Source organism: Tursiops truncatus, chromosome 8, assembly GCF_011762595.2.
Source record: "Tursiops truncatus isolate mTurTru1 chromosome 8, mTurTru1.mat.Y, whole genome shotgun sequence".
NCBI lineage: Eukaryota > Metazoa > Chordata > Mammalia > Artiodactyla > Delphinidae > Tursiops > Tursiops truncatus.
The window spans coordinates 72,134,505-72,158,147 of NC_047041.1; the positions used below are offsets into that span (position 1 = coordinate 72,134,505).

General features: G+C 46.3%; 1 protein-coding gene across 14 annotated transcripts in view; it reads left to right on the plus strand.

The window, feature by feature from the left end:
- NAV2 (neuron navigator 2) overlaps nt 1-23,643 on the plus strand; it is an 854,704-nt gene that overhangs the window by 666,229 nt on the left and 164,832 nt on the right. For 12 of the 14 annotated variants that reach the window (XR_012333484.1, XM_073808687.1, XM_073808684.1 and 9 more), the window contains 2 exons: nt 14,881-15,976; nt 20,956-21,068. Coding sequence is in view for 13 of the 14 variants with exons in the window: in XM_073808687.1 (XP_073664788.1) it covers nt 14,881-15,976; nt 20,956-21,068 (1,209 nt within the window). In the remaining variant the exon portion in view is untranslated. Of the gene's footprint in view, nt 1-13,681; nt 13,807-14,044; nt 14,323-14,880; nt 15,977-20,955; nt 21,069-23,643 lie in introns of those variants that run through there. The other 2 variants (XM_073808689.1, XM_073808690.1) reach the window with 2 other exon arrangements.

The following is a 23,643-nucleotide window of genomic DNA, read 5'->3' on the forward strand; positions in this document are numbered from 1 at the left end:
TGCATTCACCTGCTATGTGTTTTCAGGCCAGTGACTCAGTCTCCCTGAACCTGATTTATTGTTCTGTGAAATAGACTTGACACCGCTCTCCTCGTTGGGTGGTTGTGAAAATTCAGGAAAAGAACCTGCTTGCCAAGCTCGGTCCTAGTTAGTGTGGGGCTAATGCTAGTTGTCTTTTCCTGCCGTCATGTCCTCCTTTAAGTCCCCAATTGGGTGTCTAAGCTTGCATCTGGGTTTCTTTCACTCATTTATATCTTTGTTATTGCGCCACGTGTCTCTTGATAGAGGAGGTTTAGCCATTTGCCTTGAAATTGTGGCTTCTGGATTGACAACTGGGAGGGACTTGATCAGTAGTTGGTTTGATAACAGTCGAGACCATCCACTTTGTTTTTGGCTTGTCAGCCAAATTTGGGAAAGAATGAGTGTGGTGTCTACGTGTCTGTTTTTTCCAGCCCGGACTGGGAGGTGACTTGTAAGGATCCTTCACTGCGGAAATAAATTCAGTACGTGTGCTGAATGAAGGGAGTATATGCGTGCTGGGTGAGTGGGGAAGAATAACATTCTGATTGAGTTATGTGTCCCATTTTTCATTATGCCTGGAGGCAATGGCTATGCCCTCAGAACTCCTGGTCGTCATTATTGTCATGAGTGCATTTGGCTGACCAGATTTTACCCTGATCAAGTGGAGAATCTATATATTTTTATTTTAATCATTTGGTTTGGGTGCCTGGACACTTTATTTCCTTTTAATACTTTATAAAGAATTGAGTTCTGAAAGTTCTATGCAGGGGTGACGAACCATGGCTTGAATGAGACTTCTGGGGCTGCCTCTTGCTCCCAGACTGAGTGAGGTAACCCACTTGCCACCCAGAGTTCCATAAGCATTCTCCTATCACAGTGTTTTCACACTTTGTTGTTACTTCTCCTCTATGGTCTGTCTCACCTATAAGACTTAGGACCCCTTAAAGGCATAGATTTCATATCTATTCCTGTATCTCCAGCACCTGGGAAAGGGCTCAGAAGAGTCAGAAACGTTGGAGGGATGGAATGGGATCTGATGGATGGAGGAACAGACACTACATGTTGTGGTGGTTTTAGGATTCCAAGGAGAAACATCACCAAATAACTTTGAGCCTCAATCATATTCCTGGTTACTGTACCTCCAGAATTCATTATTCAAGATGACAAAGATCCCCTGGAACAACATTTAATAAGCTTTGGCATGTGTAAGTGTGCGCTAAAACCTCCAAGCTGGTTCCTGAGCGTGCCTGGTTTCCACATTATATCTCATAGCCCTGCACACGGGTGAGAAGCTTCTTGACTGCTTTTCACCGTCATTCATGTAAAGAGCCCTTTGAGTCTTACAGAAACAGAGCAGATGTTGCCAGGAGTGTCTGAGTCATCACGGCAGACAGTGAGAGCTGTGTATTATCTGGGCTGCCTCCAGTGAGCCTGGTGAGGTGGACAAGGCACACAGGCCAAAGCCTGACTTGCACGGGGCCCTGGTTCACAGAGGAACAGAGGGAGCTTGCCAGCGATCTGCAGTCAGCCTGGATGGGGCCGTGGGAAGCGTCTTACAATCCGTGGGCACTTTGGAACGCACGGGGCCCCAAGAAGCGCAGCTTTTTCTCCCTCTATAAAATCGGGTCAGGGAGAGCGTTTAGGGTACCCCCTGGCCCCATTCTGCTTATGGGACAATTCCACCAGGACTGGGTACAGCTATCCTTTGCTTTAAGAAAGCCCAATGTTAGTGGGGGGATGAAAGTGAGTCTGTATGCAGATACTTTTGCAAAATGCTCTCCCATCATTGCTCCTTATAGTGAAGGAAGAGAGCTTCGGTCACCGTCTCCGTTTAGTGAAGTGCATGGGTTAAGAGCATGGACTTTGGTGTTCAGATTCTTGCTCTGTTGCTTCCCAGCCATGACCTTGGGCAAGTTGCTAACATCTCTGAGCTGCAGTAAACCCACTTCGTGAGATATGAGTGAATGAATGAAATCATTAATTAAATGAATTCAGTAAATGAAATTATTTAGTGTGCTTTGCACAGTACCTGGCACTAGTTAGCACTCAGTAAATGGTAGTTAGGGATGTTAGTTTTAGTTTTACTTATGAATAAGCTGGAGTTCAACTAAACTAAATGACTAGGTCAAGGTTAAGACCTTGCCCCCATCCACAGAGTCCTATTAAGTTGGACTTGCCCCCATCCACAGAGTCCTGTGTTTGCACGATGCTTAGGGTGGTGTGAGTTGCACAGAGCAGAGTAAAACAATGACCTTGCCGTTCTCTCCACCTCCTCATGATTCTCTGGTTTTTAAAAGATGTCTTAGCTTTACAACAGAGTTATTAGATTGCTCTAAATGAGTGCTTCACTTACAAAAACTCAATCTACCCCCAACTTGTCACAGCCAGGCCTGTTGTATAAAACAAAACAGACACTTGAAGGAAATTGCTTCCCGATTTGGATGAATAAGGCTGATGAGCCGTCTTTAGGGACATTTTCTACCTCGGCATATGTCTTTTTTTTTTTTTCCAGAAGAAAAATTCTGTTTTTCCATTAAGGAGACAACTGTCAGGTGAAAAGGCTCAGAAGTCTGGTAGAGCTGGGTGTAGATCAGTGACGGTCACGAAGCCCCGGAATTATTTGATCTATCTGATACCACGTGTCTGCATACTTGGCAGAATCAGGATAAATGACTGCTTTTTTTCCCTCCTGTTCCTGCACTTTTGGCATAATACAATCATAGATAGTGAATAATAGTCCAATTCAGCTCTCAGTTTCTGCATTGATTCCCCTGGAGAAATACAATAAGTTAGTTCTTTGGTTGGCTGCCGATTTTGATTGGCAGAAAAAATAACAGCAGAAAGATTGCATTTTGCCAGCATCCTAAATTCTGAAGAACAAAAAACCATACTTAAGTTATTGCCCGGCTGTTTGACATCCCCATTTTTTAAGAAGAGTCTCCTGGAGAGAAAAATTCTCTTTTTCCTCCTGGAAGGAGTTAAAGGTCAGAGAATTTCACTGTAGCATCTCTGAAAGCTGTTGATGGAAGACTTGATGAAAATACCGTTATCTTGTACCAAAAGAGCACGTACTTTGAGAGTCCAGTTTAGGGTCTCGTCTTCAGGCGGGTAGACTGGGAGTGTAGCTGAAATGTAGACTTTGAAATAAAGTTGCCTGGCACTAATCTGTTTGATCTCGAGGCACCTAAAGCCTCATGCCTCAGTTTCCTCATACCTATCTCATTGGATTTTTAATGCAAAAGAAAAAAGTCAATACAATGAAAGTGCTTCCTAGCACAGTGTCTGCACAAAGTGCAGGCTCTGTCAGTGTTGACTGTTGTTCTTATTAATATAGGATTATTAACGTTGTTACAGGTTTTTTTTTCCCATGGAAACCTTTTATCAAATAAAATCTTACTTGTAAAGAGAGCTGCTCTGGTAGAAGTGGAGCAGAGAACATATAAAAGCAGGTTGGGTCAACTCCCTTTTTCCACAATTGCTGCGAACACTCCCTTCCCCACCTCACCCCACCTCCTTGGCCGGGGAGCCCGGGGAGCTCCCACCTTCCAGTGCTGTCATGGGCCCTTGACCTCTCGCTGTCCGCAGAGCAGCCCTGAGTCATGGGCCTGCCCTGACAGGTGTTGCTTTAATCCTTTTTGATGGTTCACTGTCAGTGGGTGAAAAAAATCAAAGGGAAAGGAAGACACCTCAGGAGGAAGGTTTCTTCCACTTTCACCTTTTCTCAGAACCTCTCTTCTCCAAGCTGAATGTCTCCTTCATTTCAGCCACTCCTTGCTGAGAATAGTTTACGGTCACCCTCAGATTCTAGTCCTTATCCTGGGCAAGTTAAAGATTTCTCAGCAGGACTTCCCTGGTAGCACAGTGGTTAAGAATTCACCTGCCAGTGCAGGGGACACGGGTTCGAGCCCTGGTCCGGGAAGATCCCACATGCCGCGGAGCAACTAAGCCCGTGTGCCACAACTACTGAGCCTGTGCTCTAGAGCCGGCGAGCCACAACTACTGAGCCCACGTGCCACAACTACTGAAGCCCGCATGCCTAGAGCTCGTGCTCCGCAACAAGAGAAGCCACCGCAATAAGCCTGCACACCGCAATGAAGAGTAACCCCTGCTCGCCACAACTAGAGAAAGCCGGCTTGCAGCAGTGAAGACCCAATGCAGCCATAAATAAATAAGTAAATAGCTAGGTAGGTAGGTAGATAGATAGATAGATAGATAGATAGATGTTCTCAGCATGTTGTAGTAAGACACGAATTCTTTAACACCTGGATGACAGTCACCTGGGGAGCTAGTCAGACCTCCAGCTGCTTGGCTTCATCCCCAGAGATTCTGAACTGGGAGGTTGGGGGGTAGGGCCAGCAAAGCTACTTTATTTAACAAGCCCCAGTGTCCTAGGTTCGGTAACAGCTGTGCCGGTTACTGATTGGGAGACCTTGGAGAAGTCATTACCTGCCCAAGGATCTGTTCCCTTTTGAGGAAATGAGTGACTTAAAGTAGAGGATCTTTAAGAAGCCTTTCCAGGTCCAAAATTCTAAAGATTTCACCATTCTAGCTCTGGTCTGAGCTGTGCACAACAGGGCAAGATCCTTACCTCCCTTCTTCTAAATGTCATTCCTGTGTTCATACAGTCCAAGGTCACATGAGTTTTCATGGCTGCCGTGTGTCAGGACTGAGTCACAGTGAGCCTGCTGATAGAAATCTTTTATAGACATCCCCCTGCACAGCCATGACTGCTGCTTCCTGTTTTCATGTAGCTTTTTGGCTTTAGTACAGAGCCTTATTCTAATCCTTTTGAAATGAAAGGGAACAGGTACATATTAAGGATATTTAGTGTTCAAAATGCAGATCATGAAAGCATTCCACAATCTCCAACTTCCCAGGGGAAAAAAAGGTGCATCTTCTTCCTTCTCCTTTGTGTAGCTCTCCTGATTAGTGACTATTACCTGTTAGACAGCAGTCTTACCTGCCTTTGGTTACATTCCCATTTTCTGCCCCCCTCCATTAGGACAGTTTATCAGAATGCATCCTATGATAGGCTGTTTCCTTAAGCTATCCCATAAAATCAATTCTATGGCAAAAAATAGGTTTGGGATTCATACTATCCCATTATCATTTTGGATATTCCCAGCGCAAGTGAGCATGTTAAAGGCTCTGAGAAGTCCTGCAGGCAAGAAAACTGACTACTCTTTAGCCCTCTGTTTTCTAAACCTACCTGAGCCTGGAACCCCTTCTCTCTGTTACTGCCTGTTTGTGTTGTCTAATAGAAGGCATTCTTTTTTAACACTGGTTTGGAAGCTCGTATTTTGGAGTGCCCATCCCTTGCCCAAAGAGAAAACAAGAAGACTGGGCTGGTATCTTAGGCGAAGAGAGTCTATAGCATTCCTTAACCAGCTCCATCTTAGGGGGATGTATTTATAATAGTGTACAACCATTGCACTCTGCCAAAGAGCTGTTAGCTGTGGACAGTGACCTCCTGCGAGAATGAGATTTGCCCCCCTTTAAAGTGTTTATCATTTCTGTGAAATTTCATACACTCTTGAAGCAAGGGAGAAAGTTTTCTACAGCCAGTTTTGTACTTATAGCCATATATGGTACAAGATAGAGAAATGGCTTGACCAGTTAAAACAAAAACTTTCTCTTCAAACATATTGCTTGGGATTTTGAACAAGTGAGTTCAAGAGAGAGGAAAGAGTTGTTTGGGCGGCGATAAGCCTTCAAGAAATGAAAGATGAAGAATGGGACTGCTTTTTGTTGTTAAAGGTATCTTCCTTCAGGTGTCAGCAGTCAAATGATTTGTCTCCTTACCCAACAGAGTGGGAGCACTTACCAATATGTATAGGACACTTTTTGATGTAAAGGGTGTATGGGAGGGACAGAGGGAAAGATTTTCAGAATTCTCTTTCTAAGGTGTTATTACCAGGTCAGCCATAAGCCCGGCTGTATACTAATATTTCAGGCAAGTTAACCTTTGTTTAGTTTCCCCAGTTCTTTATGGCATTGAGTAGGATTGGAAAACGTACCTTGTAAAGCTGGAGAAAATGTAGTGACAACTATGTAGGAAAATGGTACTCTCTTCTTTTACTGCCTTTTAGCTCCATTTAGAGCAACAAATGACCTCATTACCCATAGTTTCACTTGGTTTTATCCAAAATAAGCCACGGAAGAGAAAGAATTACCATGAAATTACATTCCGCACATTCATTTTTGGCCACGCCCTCATAAGGTACTGGCGTGTTTATACGTAATCTTTTTGATGACGCGGTATAGCAAAATTCTCACCGTTCATAGCAGGAAACGCATTAAAAGCATCACCAAGGATTCTAGTCTTCTGAGTTCACTTAGTTGTAAAGAGAACAACTGGCACGATTAGCCAAGAGGGATAAGCTAGGCATACCTGATTTTAATTTTGAGCCATATGGAGGGATCCAGTGTGGGTAATAGTTGTTCTTTGTTTATTGATTTCTGGGCACCTGTCAGTACATCACTTTCACTAAGAGAAATGAGCCAGTCTTGAAAGGACAAAGGCATGGATTTCCAACAAGCATTTCTGGGACCTAGTGCATCAGCCATTCTTGTGAGTAAGCTAAGTGTGACCACTAACTACAACGCAGGGCAGCAAATATCAGGACCCCAGAGAAGGCCTGGCAGAGGCTTCCGTCTCTTTAGATGAAAAGAGATGGCTTCTGGTTTGGGGGTTCGGGAGGTTTCCTGGAAGAAACGGCATGAAAGGTAGACTGGCGGGGGTTGAAAGTCAGGTAGGGATGTGAGGCAATGAGGGGGGCAAGGAAGCATCCAGTCGGAAGAAACAGCTTGACCAAAGAGTCAGTGATGGCCAGTTTAAGGAAGAAAAAGTCTAGTGGTGTCATTTGCTTCCCTGCTTAAGTTTCTTAAAAAGGATCACTATTCCTTTGAAGCAGACATTTTTTCAAGCTAGAATAAAATCATACAATAAATTAATATTCGAAACTATGTAATTTCATGTGATTCATTAACATCAAAGATAAACTTCAGTTTAACAAACATCTATTGAGCCCTTATTGTGTGCCAGACCCTGTGCTAAGCACTGGAAATAAAGTAGTAAACGCCTCACCCGTTTGGGCTGTGGTGGTCAGAATTCGTTTACTTGCAGCCAAATACAATCTTTTTCTTTTTTTTTTTTTTCTTTTTTTTCATTGTGAACATTCCTCCCTTCCCCCAGCCCATGGCAACCACCCTTCTACTTTCTGTCTCTATGAATTTGATTACTCAAGGGACCGCTTATAAGTGGAATCAAACAATATTTGCCTTTCATGGCTGGCTTGTTTCACTTAACATAATGTCTTCAAGGCTCATCCATATTGTAGCAAGTGTCAGAATTTCCTTCCTTTTGAAGGCTGAATTAGTACTCCGTTGTGTGTGCGTGCGGGTGTATGTGTTTGTGTGTGTGTGTATACGTATATATACACCACACTCAGCTTATTCATTCATTTATCCGAACTATGTCTATTGTTTAACCATTGATGGACACTTGGGTTGCTTCCACCTTTTGGCTATTGTGAATATTGTTGCTATGAACATGGGTGTACAAATATCTGTTCAAGTCCCTGCTTTCACTTCTTTCGGGTATATACCCAGGAGTGGAATTGATAGATCATATTCTATGTTTAATCTTTTGAGGAATTGCCATTCTGTTTTCCACAATGGCTGCACAATCTTCTATTCCCACAGTAGTACACAAAGGTTCCAGTTTCTCCACATCCTCACAAACACTTGTCATTTTCTGTTTTGTTTTGTTTTTAATAATATCCATCCTCATTTGTATGAAGTGGTATCTCATTGTGGTTTTTGATTTGCATTCCCTGGTGAGTAGAGACGTTGAATGTCTTTCTGTGTGTGTATTGGTCATTTGTATATCTTCTTTGGAGAAATGTCTATTCAAGTCCTTTACCCATTTTTCAATCAGGTTGTTGTTGAGTTATATGAGTTCTTTATATGTTCTAGATATCAAGTCCTTATCAGATGCATGACTTGCAAGTATTATCTTCCATAGGTTGTTTTTTCATTCTGTTGATTATGTCCTTTGATGTACAAGTTTTTAACTTTGATGAAGTCCAGCTTACCTATTTTTTTTTTTTTTGCTCATGCTTTTTGTGTCATATCCAAGAAATCATTTCCAAACCCAGTGTCATGAAGTTTTTGCCCTGTGTTTTCTTGTTAGAGTTTTATAGTTTTAACTCTTACATTTAGGTCTTTGATCCATCTTGGGTTCATTTTTGTATGATATAAGGTAAGAATCCAACTTCATTTTTTTGCACATGGATATCCAGTTTTCCCAGCACATTTGTTGAAAAGACCGTCTTTACCCCACTGAATATTCTTGAAAATTATTTGACCATATATGCAAAGGTTTATATCTGGCCTCTCTGATTCATTGATCTATATGACTGTCTTTGCCAGCATCACAATGATTTGATTACCGTAGCTTTGTAGTAAGTTTTGAATCAGGAAGTATGAGACCTCCAAACTTGTTCTTTTTCAAGATTGTTTTGGCTATTCAGAGTCCCTTGAGATTCCATCTAAATTTTTGTATGGATTTTTCTATTTCAACAAAAACATCATTGGGATTTTGATAGGGACTGACTTAACAACTTTAAAGAAAATATTTGTTTATATAAATCATCATTCTTATTCTAACTTGGATGTTTTAGGAGCCTATGGAGTTGTAGACACAAAATGATCCTTAGAGAATATGAATCCAAAGCCCAGCTCCCTCTACACCATGCCCTTTCCCTTTTTGTACACTTTTCTTGGTACTTCTCCTGACCCCCCCCTCTCCATCTTTCTGTACCTCCAAGGATCCTCTCAAAGAAGGAGTTGGAGAGAAACTATGTTTAAGCCCATGCCCTCAATTTTAGACATTGATCACAGCAGTGTTGAGAAGGCGCCTCGGGCCAGGCTCCAGGCATCCTGAAGAACCACTAAGTGGATTGAGTGAGGTTCATTTCTGTGCCCCTCTGTGGTCCGGTGGCTAACATGGTTGTAAAGAAACTGACCTGAGTAACTCTGGAAACAATCTCCAGCCCATATGGCTAGAGTCCATGCACTTACAAAAAAACCCGAAAAACTGGTTTCAATTGTCCGAACAAATTTGAATGCTCAAGATTGATACCTTGACAAATTATAGGAAATTGTGAACCTTTTATCAGGCCTTTTCCTGAAGGTGATGGAGAGGATTTAGGCAAGAACCATCCCCAGGGCAGGTCTAAAATCACAGTAGGGTGACTGGAGCTGAGATCAGCTGGTCTCACTGCCTGGGTGCCTGCTGCCATCCGGACCAGACCACCAATGTCTCCCTAAGTAAGAAGCTGGGGACAGAAGGGGCCGGGGACCAGTGTTGGCCCTCTTGAAAGGAGAGAGGAAGAAATGCTTATTTATCTGCCTTGGACAGTATTTCCATTTAGAAAGTATTTTGGTTACTGTCAAGGAAGGTTGAGGCTGGTTGCCAGAAAAAACAAACCTTTCCCCTCCCCACAGGAGGATTAATGCTCTCCCTAAACTCTTTAAAAAAAAAAAAAAAAAGCCTTTTCTCTTCTTCAAAGGCCTCCTGTTTCTGCAGTATTTCAAATGAGACTTTTCCTTTTTGCGATGGTTTGTCAGTTGGTGGTGGGTGAACCTGGTGAGCTGGCCTTTTAAAGCTGAGATGTTCAGGCTGCAGGGTGTGGTCCACTGGCGGGTCGTTAAATCTGTTCAGGGCCTCTGTGATCAGCATTTTAAAAACTGGACTAGGGCAAAATATACCGGTGTCTATTACATACAGTGAGTCTTGATATTTTTAATTTTACATATAGATATTTGGGATGTTTATTGGGCATGATGTAACGTGTTATTCTTACTATGTTTAGTAGTCCGAAACTTAAGACCGTTATTCTTAAAATTACCTTTGGCTAAACAAAGGCCTGGTCATGTTCCCAGATCTGGGCAGTTCTCAGCAAAATGTCTTGCTAAACAAATACATATAAATAAATAAAGCTATAAAAGTAGCTATTTCAGATTAGTTTTTGAACCTAGTCCTTATTTGGGCCTTCTGATTTAATTTCTCTTTGGTTGATTGCATTTTCCAAAAGAATAAATTGAGTATAAAACAGGTAGTTTTAAAATACTTATGTATTTTACATATAAAATGAGTATTTCTGATTTAATGGAACAGTGTTTCCCCAACTTTAGTCTTTCACAAACTTTCTGCGTGATTTTTGCCACATTGGTGAACTGCTTGTGTTTTTAATTGTTTCGTATTTTCCTTAAATCAACTCAAATTAAATCTATATCTACTATCTGTGAAACTGTTGATTTATATATGGACTACTTACCTTTTCTGATATGCAATAAAATAAATACGTAACTTTTAAAATATAAAAATGTTTATCCACGTGCCATCAGAAATGTTCATCTCACCTCTTTACCCCATATACCATTATTGGGAGAACACTGGTAGTCAGAACATTTCTTTTGTGCTTTCCTCCTTTTGCTTTCTCAGATTCCTTTGTTCCAACAAAGGTTCCTATACCTGAGAAAAGAAACTAGAGCTGTTAGTTATTAGAGAGAGCAGTGTTCTTAATTTTAAAGAACTCCCCCTACCCTCCCTCCCACACATTTACTTTCATAGGATACTAGCATTTTAGAATTCACTGGCAGCTCATTCAAGGTTGAGTATACCTTGACCCAGCCAGTTTTCTGCATTTATTGGTAAGCATCTTAAGAGAACCATGGAGGGGGAATGATTGACATTAAAGAAACACCTGTATGTCGCAGCACAGGGAAACTCACTTGTTTAGCGAGTGAACTTAGTTGCGTTCTTGGGACCCAGCCTCATAGGGTCTCTTGGAGACTCGCTGAGATTTGAATGGAAACAGAGCTGAAACAAAGCTTATCCTCTTTCTTACAAATGGGGCGACAGAGGCCCAGAGGGGCAAAGTGGTATACCTGGGGTCACACCTTCAGCTGGTGTAAAACTTGAGGCTTGGCCTGCCTCCCCACATCCCTCCTGCATTTATCTCACTATCTCAGAAGCCTGGTAAGGAAAGTCTCATGCTGGGAATCACAGAAGCCTTGTATTAGAAATGGCTACTTTCCACTTCAACCAAGATCTGAGATCACTGATGCGATACCCTAGGGATGAGAGAAACATGTCAAGTTCACCTGGACAAGACCACTCATGACCTGGAGCCCCTTCACTGTTAAGGGGTTTTCTGGCTATGACATAATGTCAGAGTATTGATGATCTGATTCTCAGGTGCCCTGTAGCCCTACTCAGGGAACTTCTGTTCTAGAAACCAAATTCAGAATCATCCTCCAGGACGACTCTTACAGCTGTAATGAGTAGCCTTGAAATGTCCCCATGATCCTGTAACCAGGGGAGCCCAGGCAAAATGCCAAGCAGAAATTCTGAACCTCTGAGTCCTGATCCTGAGTTTGCACTGAAACGTTTTAATAAAACCCTAATGACTAATCACAAATTTTGAGTCTCTCTTACCTTCAATGTGACTTGCAAAGGTCAAAACTACCAACCAACAGTTCAGAAACCATTTACTACTTTCTATGCTCTGGCAGGCTTTGGGACACAAGGGTGAATGGGGGTGGGGGTCATCTCTGCCCTGGAGGAATCTACAAACCAGTGGAATAACAATGAAGCTTTCCCAGACTCCCTGGGGAGAATTAGGAGATCCCAATGCTTGGGTCTCCTGGGACCATGTACAGCCCTCTAGAGCCTTGACATTGTTTCTGTGCTCTGTTTGGAGGTCCGCTGCCCCTTTGGGCAGTGAGTTCCTAGAGGGCAGGGTCATATCTTACTCAACTCTGTATTCCCAGTGCCTGGTGTAAGTAGGTGGCCCTCCAAATGCTTTTATAAAAAGGGAGGTATGGACAGTGTCCTGGGAAAACAGAGCAGGGAGAAATACCAGGTGATGTGATGCAAACCAGAGGGTTTGCATCATTCAGCTCGAGGGTCTCAGGTAGCTTGACAAAGGAGGAAGGCATTTGAGCTGGGGTTTGCAAGACAGGGAGAAGTTTCTGGGAGCTGTTTGGGGAATGGCCTGAGGAGCGCCTGTGTGTCCACCATGGCTACACTGCGTGGGCTCCTTCCCTGCACGTGGCACCTTCCCTAAAGGAGACACACATCTTTGGTTGGTCTGCACATTTCTCTTAGACAAGCCAGCCATCTGTTTAGCTCTGGATCTGTCCTTAGCTAGTTAGTAACAACTGATTTCTAGCTGTGTGTGTTAAGGTTTAAAAACACACAGAAACGCTAGGCAGGGGCATTTCTTGTCCAGAGAATTTCAGGCGAGCTTTTTAAGAGTTCCAAGGAATGTGTGGGAGCAGAGCAGTGACACTGATCCGTGTACGTCTGCTCAGTAGGGAGTACGCCTGAAACTTCTTTAGGAACGAGGGGCGTACCTCTGGTCGTGATTTGTTGCAGCTCCTGTAAGCACATTGCCCCCAGAGCCCCTTTTTCTTTAGGGCTTCTCTGCTACCAAATGATAAGATGTACTTATTAATTACATCAGTTATCATCTGTTCCTCGCTGCCAGAGCGTAACCTCCGTGAAAGCAGGGGTCTTGGGGCATCTGTGACAACTGTCACTGAGGCATCCCAAGTGCCTAGACAATGTGTGGCATATACTAGGCACTCACTGAATATTGATACGAATGAGTATATTGAATGAACGAATGAATGAATACTTCTGCCCCAGATCCGAGCCCAAGTAAAGGGAAGGACAGCTGTCCTGAGAGAGTGGAACTCGGGACTGGAGGGTCACCAGTATTTCCTCCAGGGCGCTGGCCTCTGTGGCATAGGCTGGCTCCTTTCCAGTGGCTGGGCTGGTTTGTCCCCCACAGTGGATATCGTGAATATACCCAAGCAATACAAAAGGCGATGCCCCGGAAGTACTCTAGTCATTTACGTGGCTGTTGTTAAATGTGTTCTTTATCACAGGAGGTAGCTGTGATGCAGTCCCAAAGAACGCTGTGTCAGGAGACCTGGGTCCAAAGCCCAGATTTGTCCATTTCCAGCGAGGTGACTGAGGAGTAGTCATTTGCCCTCTCTGAGCCTTAGTCTTGTCAAACGGGGGCGGTAACCCCCTTCACAACGTGCCTAGCACTGCACCTTGTGACACCCGGGAAGCCCTCCATGAGCAGCGTCGCACCCGAGGAGACCCTCTGAAAGGCCAGTAGTGTGGGTGGGTTCTGCGAGCCTGTTTCCCAGGCAGTCCCTGGCTCTCCCCAGGAAAAGATCCAGCAACGCCCCTTGAGTTTTGTGAGGGAGGATCGTGCAGCAGCCCCTGCTCCAAACCCAAATCCCCAGTAAGTCAGGAAGATGTATGTGTTTTAAAACATTGGGAGGTCTGCGTTGGATCACCCTGGAGCCGTGGCTTCCCGGAGCAGCTGAGAGTGAAGGGAAGCAGTTCCTCTGCCGGGAGCTCTCCCGGCTCGTGTCCCACAAGGGGCTGCCTTCACTCGGCTTTGGCGGCCGTTGACTTTTAAATCATAAAAAGCCGCTCTGTATACAGTTTACTCTGTTGCTAGAAGGCGGCAGAACATAGGTATTTAAAAAGGGAAAAAAAAAAAAAAAAGAAAGCAGAAGAAGCAGCCGTTAATCCCGCCAGGCTTCTGGGCACTGGAGCAGTTGCGGATGACAAAAGTTAATTAGAAACATGAGCAGTTTAACCGAAAACACTTGTGACAATTGGAAGGACAGCCTTTCGGGCTGGAGAAGTTTTCCTAGGGAAGCGTTGCGGAAGAAAGTGGCTGCCGCTGGGTAAGTCATGTCATCGTGACTCTGCAGGCACAGACATGCTCTTCGGGGGCCGAGGCACTGTATCCTGCCTGCACTGGGCGGGCGCGGCCGCGGGTGGGTGTGGGTGCTGGGCTCAGCCATGTCCCTGCCACCTTCCCTCTGACAGCTGCCCTGACGTCGGGGACGGAGCTGCGCGGCTCCAAGTGCTGCCTGAGGAAGGGCACGGCAGGGTTCATGTCTGCAGGCTGGGCCACCTCGGTGCCTAGCGGAGCACCAGTTTGGAACCCGCCCTTCTCAGAATAATTCCAGTTCTAGTGTGGAAATATTTTGAAGCTTTTCTGAGAAAAGAGTCTGGCCGGGGAGCTACTCCCTGACCGCCAAGGGGGAAACCTTGACTTTCAGATAACCTGCGTGTTTTCCTGCTTACGGTGAAGGCTTGTGCCCAGTTCATACTCTTAAGCTCAAAAGGCTTTTTTATTTTAACTCTTAACTTGTATTGTGTTCGTAACTCTTTAAAAATGCCAACATAGGAAAAAGGTATTTGCTTTGATGGGATTTAGCAACTTTTGTGGGTAATTATTCTTCTGTAAAGATTATACTTGGTTTCTCTTTTTCTGGATTTTTTTTTTTTTTTTTTGGTCTGTTCTGTTTGAATGTCTCTGCTACATTGTTTTCTTAAAGTTGGATAATTCTCAATTGTTTGGCTTAACTAGGAAACGGGGTTGCGGGTTGAGTCATTCAAAACAGGAGATGTTTCCTGCATCATTCTACGCCATCATAGTGGTGATGCAGATTTTTGTTTTCCCGTAAACATATGTGCTTAATATTGCCTTGTGCGTGTTGATGTTAAGATGAGCGGCATTCACACAGCATACACCGAAAGGTGACAAGGGGGGCATGTGAATAGCACGTGAATGGGGGAAAGTCAAGGTAGAGTTTAGATTCAACCACAGGTAACGCACGAAGCAGGTAATGGAGCTGCGCGGCATCTGGGTTGGAGCAGTTGGCCGTGTAGCCGTGGCCGATGCCCCCTCGTGATCAGTGCAGATCCGTGGGTGTGATTCAGGTCTCCTTCTCTTCCCCCTGTCTCTGCAGAGCCTTTGGCGAGTCCGGCCCCCTCCCACCCCGGAATGAGCGAAGATGCACCTGCTGCTTTGGAGGGCGGCGGCTGCGCCCCTGCTAATTGCGGCGCCTCCTCGGCCATCCCCCAGCCCGGCACGGCCTCCAAGCCCTGGCGCAGCAAGTCGGTCAGTGTGAAGCACAGCGCCACGGCTGCCACGCTCGCGGTCAAGCCTCCTGCACCCGAGGCCCCCAGGCCCACCCCCGAAGCCCTGAAGCCAGCCCCCAACAATCAGAGGTCCATGCTGGAAAAACTGAAACTTTTCAACAGCAAGGGGGCTTCCAAGGTGGGTGAGGGCCCGGGGTCACGGGATACAAGCTGCGAGCGGCTGGAGATCCTGCCCAGCTTCGAAGAGAGCGAAGAGATGGAGGCCGGCGGTCGCCCGCTGTCCGCGGCGGGCCCCACCTCCAACAGCCCCAAGATCGCGCTCAAGGGCATTGCCCAGAGAACTTTCAGCCGGGCGCTGACCAACAAGAAGAGTTCCCCGAAAGGCAGCGAGAAGGAAAAGGAGAAACAGCAGCGGGAGAAGGAGAAGGAGAAAAGCAAGGACCTCGCCAAGAGAGCCTCGGTGACAGAGAGGCCGGACCTCAAGGAGGGGCCGAGAGAAGACCTCAGCGGGGTGGCGGTGACCGAGATGCCAAAAAAGTCCTCCAAGATAGCCAGCTTCATCCCCAAAGGGGGGAAGCTCAACAGTGCCAAGAAGGAGGCCCCGGCCCCTTCCCACAGTGGGATACCAAAACCAGGAATGAAGAGCATGCCTGGGAAATCCCCAAGTGCCCCCGCGCCTTCCAAGGACGGGGAGCGCAGCCGGGGTGGGAAGCCGAGCTCCGGGCTCCCCCAGCAGAGGCCCCAGCTGGATGGCAGACACTCCAGTTCCTCCTCCAGCCTGGCGTCCTCGGAAGGCAAAGCCCCAGGAGGGACCACCCTGAATCACAGCATCAGCAGCCAGACTGTCAGTGGGTCCGTCGGGACCGCCCAGACCACGGGAAGCAATACTGTCAGCGTCCAGCTACCTCAGCCCCAGCAATACAGCCACCCCAACACTGCCACGGTGGCGCCTTTCCTGTACAGGTAGGAGCGGCTGCCCCCCTGCCCTGCCGGGGCCCGTGGGCAGAGGAGCCTTGCTGGTGGATTCTGGGTCTCTGAGGGTAGGGATCAGGACTGCTACCCAGGAACATGGAGGCACACAGCTCAGGTGCCGCGTGATCTGTGTGCTTGAGGGACGGTTAATTCAGCAGCGCTGGGGGGAGGTCAGGAAGCTAAAGAGTGAAGTAGAATGTGAGCTGATCCTGGGATAAGGAGGAGTGGCCGAGGCACATGGGGACCCAGGGGATTTGCAGAGGCGGCGGCAGCATGAGCAGAAGCTAGGAGGGTGGTTTGCTATCACTCGACAGGCTCCAACATCAGTCCTAAAGCATCCTGAATGTACTTTAAACAATGAAAACCACAAAACCACCTTGCTGAGTAACGGAGACTTCTCACAGAGGTGCTTATCTTAAAATTCCAGATCCTCAGGGTTTCTTACCCCATCACACGTATTAAATATGTTTTCTTTTCTTTTTTTTTTTTAAATTAAAAAAATTTTTTTTTGGCTGTGCGGTGTGGCTTGCAGGTTCCCAACCAGGGACTGAACCTGGGCCACGGCAGTGAAAGCCCAGAATCCTAACCACTAGGCCACTAGGGAATTCCTTAAATATTTTTTCGGTCGCTGCTGTGTGCTGGGATTTCTCGAGGGGAGAACAGCATGAGGAAGAAGGGTAGCCGTAAGGAGGGACTGGTTCTAGAGGAACCGAAGAAACCCGGGTTGTATTTGGGGAGACAAGCCTGGGTGTTTGCATCTGTCCGTCATCGGTCCCTCGGTCTGTCTGTCTCTAATGGCACATCCTTAGCACCACGGGAGACCACGTGGAGTCAGGTGCTGTTGCTCTGGGTGGTTCTGGCCTACGAGAGCCTCTGGTTGCACCACACACCTGTACAGGATGGAGGACACTGGCTCCAGGTGAGGGTGATGCTGGATACATGGGATGAGTCCTATCCGGGCAGATGCGAGCCTCTCAGCCCTGCTCTTGGGGGTTCCCGGAACCTTGTTCACAGTGCTCGACTTGATCCTGTGCTCGAGATGTGCAGGGCAGTGGGCTACACTGCACAGCTGAGTGATAACTAATACCTCTCCACAGCACAAGGGGACCGATGGTTGAATGCCACAGTCTGGGCACTTACTTTACAGTTTCTACCCTAAGTATATACACAATCACACCTGTACACACACACTCATACACCTATAGTGTGGATGCACATCAGGGACAGTCACACGTAAGTAAGGACACAAGTACACATTCATACATAAGATGCAAATACACATATTCACACGTGTATTTACATACCTGTTCATACGCACTGACTCAGGCCCATGCTTTCAGCTTCCTCTGTTTACATGGTTCCCCAAAGAATTAGATATTTCCTCTATTTCTGCCTGAGGTGAGTTCTAGTAGGTTCTGTCACCATTCCTGCCAAGAGCTGATAGAAAGTCTGGTTCAAGCGATTGATTTCAGAGTCAAGCCCACAGCATTCAGCCTGTGAGGGAATGTCAGGCTTCTGAGGAGAAGCTCTTTCCTTTTCGTTGCTTACCCACCCCTTCAGTAAGGGTCACGCCAGACCTTTTTAATGGGAGGCGGTCATCTTTGTATTCAGTCAAGTCATCAGCTCAGCTAACAGTCCTGAGAAGGGTGCCAAGGCTTAGATAATGACTCAGCATTGCCTCCATGCTCAGCTTTTTATACAACTGTTCTCTGAACCGTGGAGGCAGCTGAATTGTTTGCCGTGAAATTTTTATCATGGCAGTCGCGCGAGTAGTCTTGAGGTGCTGCCTGTTCAAGTGACTGTTCCCAGATTCTCGATCTGCATTTTCAGAATTAAAATACATGACTGTCTGATCACCCATCAGTCTCACCCCCGCTCCTTTTTTTTCTGGCTGTAATTATTTGAACGATTCAAAAACGTTTAACCTTTTCAAAAAATATTTCAAGATTTTTCAATGAGAGGAAAAACTCTTAATGATAAAGAGCAAATGTCTGACAAATAGGAGGAAGGAGAAAACGTCACGTGTGTCTGTCAAGCTGCGTCTTAGTGTTTATGCTCACCCTGTGTGATGTCCTTCTGGCTCCTCTGAGGTGCCTTTCCTCTAGGTGAGCCAAGTAGGAGGATGGAAAGAAGAGCACTGAGATAGGAGCCAGGATGCCTGGACTCTGCCTTTTATTCGCCTGTGAGTCCCTGGGTGGCCTTGGGACCTGGCTGCAGGCATAGCTGTTGAGTATGTACCACACGAGTGCAGAGACCCAGCTCATTTAATCATTCTCACAACTCCATGAGCTGGCTACCCTTTTCATCCTTGTTCTGAAGGTGAGCAGACTGAGGCCTAGAGTATTTAGGTAACTTGCTCTAGGTCAAGGAGCTGAGAGCCAGAAAGCTAGTGTCTAAAGCCAAGGCTGTCCCTTTAAGAGGGGCCAAGTGCTTAACCACGAAACCATCGTGACTCTAAATCACTGCCTCGCTTTGAGCCTCATCTGTAAAGTGAGGAGATGGGGCTAGATTAGAGGATTTTAGGAAATGGTTTAGGCTCCCTTCGTGCTCTGAGATGCTCTCTCTCAAGTTTATAGCTCACTGTATATGCCTTACAGCGCTCCCCCCAGAACCTCTCCACGTTAGTGATGGTACCAAGGGAAGAAAAGGGAGATAAATCACCTTTGAAAAATAACTCTGAATGAATCATAGTTACCGATTCAGCAGGCACACTGGACACGTCTATTGCTTTACACTTTACTGCTTTTATGTGGTCTCACCTGTGATTTTTGTAGCAGCCAGGGGAGGTCGCTGTCGTAATCCCCGCTTGAGGGCCAGACGCTCAACGAGGTGCAGTGACTTACTGAGATGTGCGTGGCTATCAAGTTACAGACTCCACACTGCAGCCAGCTCACTGTTCAGACTCCAAGTCTAATGTTCCTCCTAGCACCCAGCATCGTTCTAGACTTAAAAACTTCTCTTTATCCATTCGGCACACCCTGCCTGAGTGCCTGCTTGGCATGTGAGTTGGAACAGATCGTGTTCTCATGTGCACGCATCAAAAGAGCCAGTCTTAGCCTTCAGAGAGCTCTTAATCTAGCGTAGGAAAGATTTATCCATTAGATCGTATTGTAATAAGTAGGCATCAGGAGAATAGAGACACACAAGGGGTAGAGCCATCTGCTGGCCAAGGACTGGGGAAGGCTTCCAGGCCAAGATGACATGGGGACTGTGCCTGAAAGGTAGATTAGGAGCAAACTAAGGAAGAAAGAAGAAAAGAGCCCTTAGGCAGAGGGCACAGTGACTACAAAGACAAAACTTAAGGACAGGGTATGAACTGGGAATGGAGAGAAGCCATGTGTGGGTGAAGCACAGGGCAGGCCTGTGTGTAGAGGGCAAGAGTGGTAGGAGACAGGGCTGGAAAGGAAGGAAGGAAGAATCCCACGATGTAGGGCACCTTCTATCACAATTAGGACCTTAGACCTTATTCTGGGGGCAGCGGGAAACCATCGGAGCCCTTTCATCAGAAGGTGACAGGATCACATCGGCATCACCGAGATCAGTGCAGGACAGAATGGGGCGTGGACCAGACCTAGGAACAATCTAGAACAGAAGTCACGGTTCACGTGCCTGCTTGGCTCCACAAAGGTAATGCAAATGAGTGGTTCAGGGTGAGCGGGACTCTGGTAGAGGGAACCCCACGCCTCTCTAGAGGGGGCCGCCACCACTTGTCACCAGCAGGCGGCGCCCTGCAGGAACGTGAGCTCAGTCCTTCCAGACTTGTTTCTACTGGGAGAAGGCAGAAATCCAGAATTTTTGTGAAATCTCCCAATTTTTAAATGTGGAAATGAATTCAGAAGCTTTAAAAAAAATACTGTGGAGACCAATAAGAATCAGTCTGTGGGCTGCTTTCTGTACATGGCTGTTGCTGGCAACCTCTAGTCTGGAGGCAGCGTACCTGTTCACAGAGTGTTTCTAGGGCCTGGGCAGAGATGGCGAGAGCTTGGATTCTGGACAAGGGAAGGAGAGGAACACTGAGAGCGTGAAAATCCTTTAAAGGTCGAGATGGTGGGAATGGGGAACCGATGGTATCGGTAGGAGGGCAAAGGGGGGAGCGTGGATGGATGACGTGGGGTTATCAGTACACATCCACCACAGTCTGTTTTAGACAGTTCGCAATGCTGGCAAGCACTTTCTTCACAGGGAGTGAAATCTGGTTGAATCAGCTCAGGATGCTAATGAATTAGTAACGTTACACCCACGGTTATGTGTCTGAGCATAATTATATGTTTGCATGGCACGCCAAAATATTCAGAGGTAATTATGGCAAGAGCACGTGGCATGAAGCAGTTGCCTCGATTTGCTTGACAGAAAAGGGCCTGGAGAAGGTTTGGGGAAGTACAGAGTTCAGTCAGGTGTTGAAGTAATGATCAATGAGACCTTTCATCTCAGAAGCTCTGAGCTCTGAATCAGACCTAGAGGACAAATGCACCTGCCTGCCACCCACTCCTCACTGGTTGTACGGTCATCTTTCCAGAGACGGCCGTGTCAGGAGGATCTGGGGGGGCCCTGGGGGCTGTCAGTGGAGTCATGGAGTCATCTTCAGGCTTGGCTTGCTGGCATCGCTGGCTACTTAGAAGTGGCTCTTCGGCACATGTTAAACAGTCCAAACCATCCAGTACTCGCCAGCATTTTCCTGGCTAGCCCTAGCTCCCCGAAGGGCATGCAGAGAAGTGTTCTCCAGTGAAGGATTGCAGACCCTCCATTTGGGTGATGAATATTTCATCTTTTACAGTTCGGTGGCTTTCTCTGTTTCTAGGACCTTGCTCCACATGCACCAGTGGATTATTTAGTGTCCGTTTGCTGGTCTGCTCTGTTCTAAAGCTTCTTGCCGAAGGAGGGGATGGTCGGGGCTGTGGTCGGGGCACAGTGGTCCGGATGTGCTAGTTACCCCTTGTGACAAGTGTGTCTGCTCTGGTTTGTGTGTGAAGGTCCCAGACAGACACCGAAGGGAATGTTACTGCCGAGTCCAGCTCAGGGGGTGTGACCGTGGAGCCGAGCCACTACACCAAGAGTGGACAGCCTGCCCTGGAGGAACTCACTGGTGAGTTTGGCGCCTGGAAATTCCGTGTCTCTTGGTGGTGAGGCCTCCCGTGCAACCATCTGCTGGAAGGTCCCGAGCCCAGCTTGATGTGAAGTTGCTTCACTGTTGCCTTGATTGATGAGCCAGACAAACGGATTGTCTGTCTTACTACCTTCCTTCTCTTTCTTCCTTCTCTTTCTTCCTTCTCTTTCTTCTCCTTCTCTCATGATCTATTCCGTCCTCCCCAGAATTGTAAATAAGTTGTAAATAAGTCTTTTACCTGTTGGCCATTCTGTTTTTTGGTTGTTTTTTTTTTTTGCAGTACGCGGGCCTCTCACTGTTGTGGCCTCTCCTATTGCGGAGCACAGGCTCCGGACGCGCTGGCTCAGTGGCCATGGCTCACGGGCCCAGCCGCTCCGCGGCATGTGGGATCTTCCCGGACCAGGGCACGAACCCGTGTCCCCTGCATCGGCAGGCGGACTCTCAACCACTGCGCCACCAGGGAAGCCCTGTTCTGTTTTAAGGTTTGCTCCTCTTCAGTCATGTAGGGGCTCTGGACTGCTCGGATACTTCACTTTGAATCTCCTTGTTCACTCTTCAGATAGAGTTGCCTTACAAAAAGACTTGGAACTCTAAAATGTATTGACTTTTTCAAATTTCCTTTAAGAAGCACTGATTGAAAATTGTTCTGAGCACCCTCGGAACAGTTGGAAAGAAGATTTCAGCATGCTTCTTTTACCAAAAACAAATCTAAATTTTATTTAAATATAACCCAGACAAGGATGATTAAAGGGATATTATATCACATAAAAACATAAAATCTGCAATTGTCATATAGTTAATTCCACAATTATTTATTAGTGTTATACTGTCACATTCTTAATTTAAAGAAAAAAAGGTAGCATCAGAATTCCTACTGCAGTGTATTCCGAGCTACCACCTTCTCTGTCCCTTGTCCCCCGTTCCCAGCTCTGTGCCCTAGGTTCCAGCAACTTCTAACCAGGGAAGGGAGTGGTAAACCACATATTTAGCGGTGGCTGAGTTATTCTTCGCATATCTTACCACTTCCAGAGTTGGGTTAAAAATTGAATCCATGTTTAAAATCCATTTATTAGACTAATTATCCATGACCCCACCATATTAATAGCCACATTACAGCTGTGGAGTTGGTCTGCAGCCCACATGATCAACTCTTATACCCGTTTGCCCATTAGCTCTGAGTATTAATTTCACAGGGTCTGAGTGATTTCTCTCTTCTCTTCCGGTTCTGCTGCCTGGGCCCTGTGATGGGGCAGAGAGGTTCCAGGCCATTTGTCAATGATCCATCTTACAGTGGTTTAGGGCCCCATTTAGTGGTTTGGGATTGATTTTATGTTTCCTTCTCTCCCAGGTTTTAGCTCCCCTGCCTATGAGGACATGGATAGTGCAGGAAAAGGGCCAGCTCTCAGGAGAAGGGTGTGGAGTTTAATTACTACTCAGGTCTCCACACACATTCCAGATTGTGTTCGTATGTGCACGCATCAAAAGAGCCAGGCCGGTGGTTCAGAGGCCGGCACGGATCAGATGTGTGACTCGTGGAGGAGTGTGGCGTCGTGGCAGACGTTGGGGCTCAGTGAAATTCACATCTGAAAAGCAAAAGCGGCAGCCGGAAAACATTCCGCATAACAGTTAAATTTCACAGGGACAGATGGCAGCCTGTGATCTTTTCACTCCTTTATCTTTTTCTCCCCATGTCTCCTGTGCATCAGGACAGTAAACCAAGTGAGAGCTCAGAAAGCCTGAGATGCTGTCGGTTTGGGGACCAGAACCGTGCAGCCAGTCATGCCTGATCAAGCCCCCTTTGGTGTAAAGTCAGAAGATGTCAGTTGCTAAGGAAAATATCTGAATTAGGGTGACTTGTCTTTCCATTCAAGTAGTGGGACTCACAGGGGCGGCTGTAACACAGGCGGCTGTAAGTTAATAATTTTATGGAGACGCTGCATAGTAGCTTGTACGTATGAGGTCGAATTCAGCTTATGTACAGCCGATCCCTTGAAATGACAACAAACGGGTGTATTTAGGAATATGACCACTTATGAGACTATTTGATCAATTGCTAAGTGCCTCCCCTTACTTATGCAAGTAGGTGGATTTTCCCATGGTGCTCTGTCATGTACATAGCGTTACACGTGAGTCCTGCATCTCAGATTGTAACGTTAGAAGGAGCAACGTCCACTTATTATCCAGTCCGTGAATCCCTTCGATCGTTCATTGATGAATTGTCTTTCAGTCTCTGCTGGAATACTTCTTGTGATGGAAAGTCTATTCCTTCATGAGGCAGCCCTTCCGTATTTTATTGGCGTTAAGTAGTAATAGAGTCTTTTATCCTTACCTTTCTAAATCACTGGATATAATCCAGCCTCACGGATATAATTTCCATTCTTTTCCATATAGCAGCGTGTCCCTTAGCCTCCCTCTTCCAAGTAAAAATCCCCGGTTCCATCCATGTTCCTCATGTAACACCCTGATATCCTCACCTCTGCTCTGTTTGGTCAGAATATGGTGTTCTGTCCATCATGGCCAGTGGCTTGAGGGAGGACTGCCCTTGGTAGATGCA